General features: G+C 42.1%; 1 protein-coding gene across 3 annotated transcripts in view; it reads left to right on the top strand.

Annotated features, from left to right (window-relative positions):
• The window catches only part of ltbp1 (latent transforming growth factor beta binding protein 1), a 78885-nt gene that overhangs the window by 46994 nt on the left and 19432 nt on the right, over window positions 1–12459 (top strand). The window contains exons 10-15 of one of the 3 annotated variants that reach the window (XM_076164207.1): window positions 2224–2346; window positions 4702–4869; window positions 6855–7028; window positions 10169–10191; window positions 10648–10750; window positions 12293–12379. In XM_076164207.1, coding sequence (XP_076020322.1) covers window positions 2224–2346; window positions 4702–4869; window positions 6855–7028; window positions 10169–10191; window positions 10648–10750; window positions 12293–12379 — 678 coding nt within the window. The remainder of the gene's footprint in view (window positions 1–2223; window positions 2347–4701; window positions 4870–6854; window positions 7029–10168; window positions 10192–10647; window positions 10751–12292; window positions 12380–12459) is intronic. The other 2 variants (XM_076164223.1, XM_076164215.1) reach the window with 2 other exon arrangements.

Raw genomic sequence — 12459 nt, 5'->3', positions numbered from 1 at the left:
CTAGACTTGGCTGTCCCACAAGAGGTACTGGGACTATAATCCACCACATCCTTTTCCTCTTATTTATTATTTTTGTTATTACAGCCTCCTCCTTCATTTAACTCTTGGACTTTTTCCAGTTGAATCTTTAACCGGTTTCCATTTGAGTACTGCAATCGTTGGTATTTCTTACAACATTCTCCCTCTGGGGTGTGGTGGGTCATGGACACTAGTCAAGTATCCGGTAACAAGGGGTGATCAACCTTGAGATAACTGTGAGACCCGCTAAAATAATCTGGGTTCATGTTGTAGGAAATGGCACATGATGAGTAATTTACTGGACAGCCAAAGAGTGAAAGAAGCAATGGAGAGCCCTGACCCATACTCCATACCAAAGTCCTCTGTATACTTTGTATATATTGTAACATTTACAAGTCCAGTGACAAAAACGTGTGTGTGGTAATAAAAGTTTCTGGATTTCACTGAAAGATTAACAGAGAGCCATGGTGGCATGGAGCACCAACCAAGTTGGCAAACACCAACCTATTAAAAGATCCTGGCTGGCCCACTTGTGCTCCTTTCTGTCCATAAACTGGACATCCTGGTGAGATACAGACATGAGTCAGAGTCTGTTCTACTGGCCAAGTATGATCTCACAAGATAAATTTGACTTTGTACATTACTCACAGATAGACATAACATCCACATACACTGTATACACAGTTCGTTCCCATTTCCACAGTTTTGTGCATTAATTATTAATTCAAAAGTCACCTCATCATTGATTTTCTTGGCTATGGGTTATCGTGTCAAATGAGCACTTTCCCCTCATCCGGCGTCTGACATTTGGTGTAACAGGTTTCGTATGAGACCGGTTTAGATTATCTGTCTCATGAGGCAGTCAAGCATAAAAATACCCTTGTTCTCGTGCCATAAAGTAGAAAATCTGACCAGCAATAATGTTCACAGGTCCAAATGATTCTGTGATGATTCAAGACATGGTTATGTGATATGTCCCCATAAAATATTAATGGTCCGTCTGAAACAACTTGTCCTCTCATGGCCTGCACGCAAACCAGAATGATCTTATAGACAGCAAATACTATGTAATGTATAATGCTCACAAAACCTGACGCTGCTGCCTCTCTAACTCAAGGTGCCCTGTAAGCTGGTCACTTATTTACATGAGCTAATGTGGATAAATGGTCAAATTGAGTGGAGATTTAGCTCTTAAAGTGACAGTAAGTAAGAGTCTGTATGTGCTCTGCAGTGCATAATGACTACAATGCATCTGCAGGGGTTAATTGGTGTTGATCAATTTGAGTGGCTCACCCTTTATTTGGCCAGGTGCAGAGATTACTGGAGTTCGGGTATTTTCACCCATTGACATTGGCATTGGCTGCTCGGTGATAGATGATGGTGCTGAGAAGATGCAGTCTGACGATTTATTTCAGCTCTGTGAAGCCCGGAAAGTCTCAATGTGAAGAAAGAAAATCAAATGACAAAGTGTATTATTGTTATTTTTGAACAGCGGGATCTCTGCACTTGATGATGGATCTCAGCTGTGTTGTTGAAATGTCACTCGTGCCAGTTAGAGGCCACTATAATTCGTGAGGATTTAAGAAATGGTGGCATGTCAACACCCAAAGCTGTGTCACAATCCTGGGAGCCTTCTCTTTCAAATAACGCTTCCTATGAAGTTTTAACCTCTAGAGGCTGAAGTGGGTTTAATCTGGGACTCCACCTCAAATTAGACAGTTTACAGAGTTTATGACAAATGACTAAATCTAATGCGGTGGGCCTCATCATCACATAAAGTTTGAAAGTTCAGAAATACGTGCAGTTTTAATACATCTGTCATAATGGTAATTAGAGCCCATTTATTGTGACGAGCATCCCCTCCAGGCTTTAAAGAAGAGTATACTTCAAGATTATGCATGGATTCCATTTTCACCTGTTTTGTATGCAGTGAAGCAACCATTGAATGTATTATGGTCTAAATACAGCAATTTCAGTCAGACAATTATGGTGTAGTATAACTGCACACAATGCACCTAAATGAGAGCCTGTGGAGGTCTTTTGAAATCGTTGAATAAGCTGTGATCTACTGTATATGCACCACACGTGGGTGGACTGAATTGCAGAGATGGTGCGTTTGTGTATGTAAGTTCTATACGATGTTTGTGTTGAATGTGCTAATGAATCTGTATTGATTGTGTTGTTCAATCTTGTGTTGCTTCACAGATTTGAATGAGTGTCAGCTGCAGGGTGTGTGTCCTAATGGAGACTGTCTGAACACAGTGGGCAGCTACAGATGCATATGTAAACCTGGATTTATCCCAGACCCTTCACTCTCCAAATGCATATGTAAGTCCTACACACAACTTTAATCAATCCAAGGGTGCCTCCTCAGAGATTTGCATGTTGTTTTCTGTCATAAACATTGGCTCCTTCAACACCTTTAGTCCATGAGTTTTCTATGAGTTTTATGATAAAAGACATGGGAAATGGAAGTTTCATTATTTCCACCTTCCATCTGCTCCAAAGTGCAAGCATAATAATATTGCAAGGAATGCTCCTCGAGTTCTGTGTGTCTGATGTTATGCCTATGGATATGAGAAATGAATCCAGTGCATGGATGAAAGCATGGGGTTTATCATAAAAGCATATTCCTCCTGAAGCATGTATCGCAAGGCTGAACATATATATCGCCAAACCCAGCAAATCATTTCTCTCATCTAAAAGGGTGATGAGGAGGAGGAGGAGGAGGGGAGAGAAGAAGGGCAAAGGAAAGAGGAAGGAGGAAAGATGTGGTTAGCAGAGAAGCTGCTTGTGCTATATTTAGAAGCAAAATTGATTCTCCTTTTGTGCACGATTGTTCACCAGACCTGATCATCAATTTTCCTCAGTCTAGACATGTTGTTGAGTACGTCTTCCCCTCTTTATGCACTGCTGCGAGCTTGCATTGAAGTGACTGTGTGTGTGTGTGTGTGTGTGTGTGTGTGTGTGTGTGTGTGTGTGTGTGTGTGTGTGTGTGTGTGTGTGTGTGTGTGTGTGTGTGTGTGTGTGTGTGAATGTGTGTGTGTGTGTGCGCACGCAAGATAAGGTGTGAAATGTTGGGGGTGGGGCGGTCGACTGGGTTCTCATTTGTCTCGCAGCTAACGAAAGCCAAGTGGCCATTCATCACCATCACTTCTTAATCCAAAGAGCTCAGCAGTGGGCTTGTTCGTACAAGGAAAGGGGAGACTTGAGAAATTCACCTGCCTTTGCAACCGCTGACCTCCTAACAGCTTGTAAAGACACACACACCCAAAGTACATCATTCACCCGTGACTGCCAACACTAATGGCTTATGTGCACGGGCTGCTGTGGAGATGAAGCCTCAGACACATTTCGGGAGCTTCTGCAGTGGGACTAGTTTGAGGCCCTGGGTGTCAGATGGGCTGTTGAGAAATCAGGTGACAGTCGATATGTTGACATGGGCTGTAAAATGATTATTATACTGCGACCGAGGCAATAAATCAGCTTTTTCAAACATCATGTATCCACTTTAATGTCATTTAAATTGGCACAAATGGAGGTAGGCTTAGTCTGAGTAACAAACAATAGGCAGACCTTCTCATACACAGGCACTCAGGAGAAAAGGTTGAGCTCAAAGCCGCACCAGTTGTCTTCTTAGTTGAGTTCATTGGGTCATTGTCGGATCTTGGTCTCCGTCTGAACTTGTGCACTCTGGAGCAAGTCGTGTTCATGTAGCACTTGTTTACTCCAGTTTCTGGGACTGTTTATGATTATGCATTGTCTTGACATAATGCTGCCACCACAGAGCATCTGCCAGACGGAGTACCCATCGGTGTCTTGGTTACCGCCTTGACTTAGGCCAATGTTGTCAGATTACGGATGGCCAGTTGTATGAAGAGTCTTTGTGGGTCGAGCCTTCCATTTCACAATAGTGGACTTTTATTTTCTACCCTTAACAGTCTGTAGAAATAATCAGTGTTGTACGTTTTGTCTCCTGGAAGCCGTTCATCTAGATTGATTGCAATGACGTGTTCTGAATAGATTTATCCGTTCATTGTTGACTGAATCAAAATCTTGTGTTTCAGTGGAAAGTTGAAGCGGTCTAATGTTATTCATGCGACGGCTCCAACCCCAGATATATGATCATTTGTACCTGTTTTAGAACTTTGTGAATTGGAACCTGGCGTGATCGTTGAGAGCTTTTCGCTACAATCATGCTGATGTTTTGTAACCTGATTAGTTGAGACGGATATGTCTTTGAAGATGTGGAGAACACCGTCACACAAACCAAGCCAAGCTCTCCTGCATGCCTTCCTCTGAGCCAGCACTTGCCTTTGTTTTGTGCATGAAGCATGGAATCCTACATATCTTCATGTTTGTCCGAGAACATTTTGCCTGTGCTTTAGTGTGTGTCAATGTCAATGTCAATGCGTGTCTTTGTTTTGTGCTCAGCTTCAGTCCTTTATGTAATTCACCCATGGTCAAAAGTCTCAAAACATAGATATTGGTGCTTTTTAGGCTGCCATGAAATGTCTGACGTTTTTCCAGGGTCCAAAGAAGTGTTGCTTTGGTGAAGGGAATCTCTTTATTTCTGTCTCTTCTTTCTTCTCTCTCCCATGTATGTCTCCCCCACACTCTGGTGCACCACCTCCTACGCCTCCCTCTTCCTCCTCTTCCTCCTCCCACTGTGCTCCTCTTCAGCCAACACACCTGCCATCCAAGAGGAGAAGGGGGCTTGCTTCCGTTTGGTCAGCTCAGGGAGGCAGTGCTTACACCCAGTGTCTGCCCAGCTGAGCAAACAGCTCTGTTGCTGCAGTGTGGGCAAAGCCTGGGGCCCTCACTGTGACAAATGCCCCCTACCGGGAACAGGTAAGGCCCCAAGCCACGACAAACATCAACCAAACAAGACCCCAAACTTTAGTTTTTCATATTCATGGAGACAACATCGTGCCAAGCTTTACTTTGGCCTTGCAAATGTGCATGTGCTCACACCTCAATACCCCATACAGCCTTGGTATTTAATTATATTTCTCTAGTGAATACTGCACAATGAATTAATGCTTTGCAGATGATGAAAAAGCTGTTTTTTATGTTTTGCAGAGAGGTCCCCAATCTTTATTCATTAGAATTTAGCTTTTACTTTCACCTGTCAATATCTGGATTTAGATCAAATTCAAAAAATGCCAATCCTGGATTTGAGCAATCAGAGATTCAGTGTGTGTCCCATTCCTCCACCCTTTCTGCCTGCATGAATGTCACAGCTTTGCTAAGTAGTTGCCTGTAGATACATTTTTAAGTATCCTTAATGTGAGCTGTTACCACACCCACGTTTTCTCATTTTCCCTGTGTGTCTTTCATATATCACATCATCTCAGTGTAGTTCAGTGTTACTAGTTCCATATTGAGGTTACAGTTGCAGTCAATTGCATCACCAGGTTGTTAGTACAAGGATTTTTGAAGAAGCCGGTGCATTTGCTTTGTTTTGTTTGTTTGAAGCAGGCTCAAAGCTGTGCTTTGTTCCTGAGTAGTTGGAAAATACCTTTGTGATTAAGTTATATTTGATCGTTTGCTACATCCTTGTGCTTAGAGTTACATAAGGTGATGTACCATTACACAATAACGACCAAGTACTCCATGTCTCAAAGGGCATTTAGTCTTATAAATATAAGTATTTGCTTTTTTACTGTCTTTGTTTGAACGCTCTACATTATCAACTACTTCTTGGATTCTTTTCAGGATGTTTCAAATAGAAATATTGTCGATCCTTCAGGGTGCCAGATCTGTGCTTGCCACCTTTCACAAGAAAATATGTCATAATGAATACTGGAGCTCAATATTAGTTAGTAGTGCTTGACTATTGCCATTCAAAGGATTCCAATCAGTCCTCACTGAGCTCTTTGCACAACATTGTACAAAGTTTCATTTCATGGCTTACTATTCAAGGACATTGTATTATGATCTGCAGCCCTTTATCATTCCTTGTCAGAGCTCTATTCCTCCCCTGCAGTGCGTCTGCCGGAGCTCATGAAAGATGTACCAGTTACTAAGAAGTATTGCGTTGTTTCTAACGAAGTTTATGTTTTATCTTTAAATACATTTGAATTCATGAAGTGTTGCTTAAGGTGCAAGAACCCAGAATTCAGGTGAAGAAAGAAACATCATCGGCATAAATTTATGTAAGGCACCCCTGGGTGTTAACCTCCTCAGACCCCAATCCAGTCTCAGGAAGAGACTGGAGGGCAACAGCAGAAGTTTTTAATGAGCAGTCCTGCAGAATATTCAGTGTGCAGTGAAAATAACATTGAATAAATATTTGACTTTTATCATGTCACTATTGTGAGAACAAGTGCCGAGAATTTAGGACAGGATCAGTTTGAAGTGTTTTGTCTATCTATCTATTCATATTGATACAAATGTTTTGATTTGCCAATGCCAAACTCAATTTAGTGCTCATCCCAATCACATAGAGGATACTTGAGACTTGCCCAGTATAAATAAAACAGAGACTGTATAAGGTACAGGAGCCAAGATTGTGACTCAATTTTAATTGTTTCATCAGGGGGAAAAGCATGATTTTAGATTTGTTGCTGAAATTGTGTGTAAATTGGAATTTAGCCCCCAACACAATATTATACAATATTATGCAATATTATTACAGCAACATTTGAAGTCTGTTTTATCTCTACTCTGTAACAGTAAAAGTGTCATACTAAGTCTTGTGCAAGATGATGTGTGACTAATGGATACTGTATAAACTGAATGTCATCCTTTGTGTACAGTGCAACAAATATTATCTTTGAAATTTTCATTGTCACTTATATGATAATCACTTTGTAATCTGTTTAATCGCATAGCTAAGTTCAAAGAGATATGTCCTGGTGGGATGGGCTACACTGTTCTACCAAATCCACCTGTCAATAAGCCGGTCACCGTTCACCAGGAGTCCATGGATCCGCTACCCCCCCAACCTCTGCCAACACCAGAGAAACCTGTGGAGGCTTTTGGCAAACCTGATGAGGTTTTACCAGGTGAGTTTCTATTATGTTATATAATATAACCAGTGGCAATTTGTCTGTTTTGCATGTATAAGAAGTGAAAAATATCTCAGCCATTAATGTGTTTTCCATCTATGGAATAATAACTGCAATAATAACTAATGTTGCTAGAATAAACAAAGCATTGTTGTGTATCTTGTGTATCAATAATTTAGCCCATAATTGTTGCAGCAGTATTTGTTGGAGCCAAACTAAACCTGTGTACTTTAGTGTCCCTTTGTTACTGAGGAAGCAGGTATGGCCATGTCTTTGAGTCTCGGTGCTCAAAATTGAAGCAATGGCGTCAAAGAAATCTTAGTTTATATGCTAATCCATCCAGAGTCAAATGGTGGCCGGCTCCATACATAGAAGACCCTCTCTTCAACCACTTCCTACCTTCCTCAACATCTCTCCTAAAAAGAAGACATTTAGCAGGCATGGTTAACAAGGTTCCTGGCAATGTCCTCACTTCATCACAGAGATTAGGACAGCTGAGAGAGTTTGTTCCTAACTCCACCTTGGTCTGATACAAAGCCTCCCTTCACAGAAACCACTGCCCCTCGCCAGTAGTCAGGCTCCTCTTTACTGTCACTCATAAATGTAACCCCAGGATACCCAAACTCCCACACTACGCAAATGCCGAGATGGAGTCTGTCTTTTTAATATTCTCGCGCAGGCCATTCCACGACTTGGCAGCTGTTACTGCCAAAGCTGTGTTCCTTTGGTCTTCGGTCTAGACTCCTGGAACTGACATCGGAGGTTTTTTTCAGAGGACCATGGTGACTCGTGTCGGTCAAGAGGTGTTAAAAGTTCTGTGATGTCCGCGGAGACCAAGCTCGGTCATAAAACGTTAACATCAGCGCTGTAAGTGATTGCCGCCAACAGCTCAGTGTAATATGCACTTCCCCTCCCTATAAGGGCTCTCACAGGAAGGAGTACTACTACTTCAGGCAGCACACTGTGTGGTGAATTACAATAATCCTCACATGGATGAGTTGATGCTATGGAAGTTTCTTCTCAGGGTAAGAATAATTAAGGATCTAATTAAAATACCAGTGTGACAGAATCACTTCACATCATGGGAGCCTTAATAAATGTTACACAGGAGATGTGATTAGTTTCATAAATCTTAATCAATGTTGTTTTAACGTCACCAAGATATTGCTGAGTCTCTAACATGGAGGATAATGGATTATGTGTTCCAGCCCCCCGAGCTCATGTCCTCAAACCACCTGCTCCTGTCGATCCCTCCATCCAACTTAAAGATGGTGCTCTTGTTGTTTTACTGTCTGTCAGCTTATCTAAATCTCATTTTTATTGTTTTCCAGTTGCCTTCATGTTTTACTGCTACAGTGTATAAATAAGCTTGACTTGCCTGTGCTGGTGGGTATCCAGGAATATCATCCATTTCGTCATCCTAGCCTCTGCTGCATTTGTTGGGAGCCTCTACGATTCTCGCTAATGATGTTTTTTGTTGTTTTGTGCTTGAGTTTGATCTCCGCATGCAAGTCATCTAGAGTTCTGACAGATGTGGTGAGCTCTTTTTGTTGCGCTGTGTGCCATAGCAAGGTACACATAAGTATTCAAGAACAGTTAGTGAAGAGTATGTCTGACCATTCAGGAGTTCCTCAACCATTGGGGTGTAACAAAATGGATCCTTGTTCCTTGGTGCAAAAGGAAGGAAAGGTCCTGAGTTCTTGTCCCTGCGGTGAGAAAGGGCTGAATACCAAGAACCAACACTTTGGGGGTTTTCTGTGTCACCATAACATAGTGGACATTTAATCTATGTCCACTATGTACTTTATTTAGTCCATTGTCAGGTGGTGCTATCATCTTCACTGTATATGACATCCTGAGTGGAAAGCTGAAGCCTGCTACAGCCAGTTTCTGCAGACTACACAATATAGCCTACATCAGTTTGATTAAAGATTCCGAGGATATTGAAGGCATGAATATTCTCCAATGTATTTCCCTTGGCTTGCTTTTAAATGACTGAGCTCAGTGTACTGTCAAAGAAATTGTTGTTTTTAAAGGATCACCATTTAGCAATGCAGAGGGAGGCTTTTTCAATGTGCTTTTGCTTTTCTTTCTTGACTGATGAAGAAGTAACAAGTATCAAACAACGCAACAAATTACCCCCACCTGCTCTCTTTTGATGTGTGGTCTCATTGATGTTAATTCATCAACAACACAATGCTAATGTACCACAAATATGTCTGTGTTGTGGGCCGGAGAACAATATCACTTTTGCAAATCACAGCTCCCAAGTGACACTAGACACCCTGATTCATGGTCCGTCTTTGCTTGTGATTGGGATCCCAGATCTTTCTAAAAACTAAATATCCCTCTCTCTGGTGACATCTGTTTGTGGAGGCAGCGATTTAAGTGCTTTGGCTCACTTCCCATTTCCTTGAATTTCAGCTCAGCCCATACCCCTTCAAAAAAGGGATATAGAGGGAGAGAAGATCCTGGCTTATGGCTGTAGGAGACAGAGAGAGGGAAAGGAGCTTCACCCTCTCCTGTTATTATTCAGGACATGCTTGGCAGCCACCAAGGGAAGGAGAAACTTTGCAGTGTCTTAGCCAAAGCCAGACAGAGTCCAAATTACTGCTAAGCTTGTCTGGAGCAGAGGAGTACAGAGTTTACTAGGCATACAGGGCCGACTTCAGAATGCAATTTGAGAGAGATCCACCACCCAATACTTTAGCAGATTAGTGTCTGGCTACCACCAGAAGCTAATGTGGCGCCTGGCAACTACACATTGGCATTTAGGCACTGCAGAAACCCTCGCTAGGTGGGAGAGGGAGAGGAAAAAGTTAAACATTCAGATTTTGTTTTAGATTAAGATGTATGATTTAAAGAATTAATGAGAAAGAATTAAGACTTTTAATTATGTTATCGCGTTTAACATCAACAGTCTGCAAAACTCCTGCTAAAGCTCCTAAATGCAAATCATCATGTCAGATTATTACATCAGACTGCTCTCGTATTTGCTGGTTCATGTTCCGTTGAGCGGCTCAGTGTGGTGACCAAGTGACCAAAAGCAATACATTCAAGCTTTGTAAGTGTGCTTGTATGTATATTATGTCACAGTCATACATTTAAAGATCTTGTTTCTTTTTTCCTATGGTCAGTAGCAACAACTGCACCAGATCAGGTAGGTTTCGAAAGTTAAAACGCAGTTTGCATGTACAAAGATGCCAAGAATTGCCCAATTACCTTTGCATGAAACCCGAGCTGCTGCTGCATGACTTCAAGCTGGTCAGCACCGAGCACTTTGTTATTTCGTATGAGTCAAAGTATCAAAACGAGGCAAATCTCTGACGCTATCCTGAACAAATCCAGGTAGAAGTGATATCTGTGCAAACGCCGCAGCCTTTTTTGGCTTCCTGTCTTGATCTCTGAGCCGTTCATCCTGGCTGTGTTATTCTGCAGGCAGTGTCATGCAGTCTGAATGCTAATCTGCTTTCTGGTATAATGCCTATTTTGCATGGCAGAAGCAGCGTGCCGCAAATGCAAATGTGAAATCATCACAAGTGGACTTAAACACATGCATATGGTGCTCTGTTGACCTTGACCCTTTGGCATTATTGATTGTGTCTTGTCGTTGAAGGAGCTAATAGTTCCTGAGATTAGTAATAGCCCGGTAGTTGAACCTATCCTGCCCCAGCTGTCTCCTGGTGTGTCCATCGTCAAGATGGAGGCAGCTTTCCCAGGTGTCTGCTTCTTTACCTTTATGCTGTGGTACATCGGCCATTTTAGGACATCTCAGACTCAGTTTGCCAGGCTTAGTTTTACTTCTTTAGCCTCATCTATCTTTATTATCTATGTTTAATGCTATTCTTGGAATGATCGTCTTGCACAATTTAGCAATTAAATGGCCAAAACTGTTACGCTCAAAGAACAAATGAACATGAAGCTGGAACAGACAGGCTTAGAGTCTTAGATGTGTCAAAATGGCCACGGTTGTGTGGGGGGTATCTCCCCCAAATGGCTTTAGACGTATTAAGTAGTTAATTGATTAACTTGTTCATGAATTCATTCTTTTAGCTTTAAAGCCTGTGTTTATTTATTTTGGTTTCAAGAGCTTAACTCATTCAGAGCCAATGGCAGACATTTCTGCATTTAAGCACCAAGACATAGTATTTAGCACATTGTTGACATTTTGAAAATCAGCTGTGACCTGCTGTCCGTGGAATTATGGAAATACCACAATCAACACAACAGGGGAGGTTCATGGATTCTCAATCTGGTATTGGTATGGATGTCGGCCCAGCAGCCATTGTATTACATCTGCCTGCCTGCTACAAGAGAGGAGAGGAACTCCTTTTGTGTCCAGAACAACAGGGATTCCTCGAGGACGGCTAAACGAGCGACTAATTCAGGCCTAATTTATGCTGCCAATCTGGTGTCAGACCTCAAGTGCTTCACTGGGTTCTGATCTGGAGACCGAGTGCAGGCCGTCGGATCTCATGTCATGTCTTTGGAACCGTGCTGGAATGAGGAGTGGTTGTTCTTGTGACATGGCACACGATCCCGCTGGAAGCATGAAGAAATGCACCTGCTCGGCAACACGGCTGAGATGTGCTGTGGCATACAAATGAAGCTTGGTTGATATGAAAGGACACACACGTAAATGCTAATTACTATACATTACAAGTTTCCTTTTCTTTGACATAAGCCAGAATGAAAATCTCACATCTACTCTTCCAAATTCTGACTCATCATCATGTCAGAGTAGAATTCGTAAATTACTTGGATAACTCAGGTTTTCCACTCTTCTCCTCCCTTCAGTCGTCCGGTTTTAGGGATCACAAGTTCCGTCTATCGCCTCGGTTTACTCTTTTTAGCTGTCAGGATTCACAGTCCAGCATTACTTCCACTGTTGTTGCTGAGACACTCAAAGGTTCAGTGAGCTCTGTGCCTGGCTGATCTGCACACTGTTAGCGTAACAGAAGTCTCCCAGAGGCCAGTCGGGCTTTTGCCTTTGGGATCAATGCCTTCCAACCAGGAGGCTGCTGGTTCCATCCCAGCTCGGCACTGCATCGGTTTACATAGCATTCCGAGATCTGTTTTTTGCAAAACTTCCCATTACCATAAATGGGACTCGTTGTTCTGGTTTAGTTTGGTTTTTGTAAAGTTTTTGAGTAACGTTGCATTTGGAACGACAGTAAAATGATGATGGAAATGTTGATTTCAGCAAGAACGTGATTGTTATAATGGCTGCTATTCCTTTCTCTGTTTTCTTGGTGTTGCAGAGGTTGTAGAGAGGAATTCTCCTCCTGCACCGGTGGAAATCCTCCCGTCAAACGCAGGACAGGACATCGCTCCCACTCAATCAGCTGGTAAGACTTTTTAAAGAAATGTTCTTTTCCTCATTTTGGTTTATATAAATCTTCTTTTCTCCTTCTCATCTGTTCTGTTG

The sequence above is a fragment of the Genypterus blacodes genome, unplaced genomic scaffold (assembly GCF_046128005.1).
Source record: "Genypterus blacodes isolate CSIRO-AG114 ecotype Tasmania unplaced genomic scaffold, CSIRO-AGI_Gbla_v1 ptg000012l_1, whole genome shotgun sequence".
Classification (NCBI taxonomy): Eukaryota; Metazoa; Chordata; class Actinopteri; order Ophidiiformes; family Ophidiidae; genus Genypterus; species Genypterus blacodes.
This window is presented reverse-complemented; position numbering and strand designations above follow the sequence as displayed.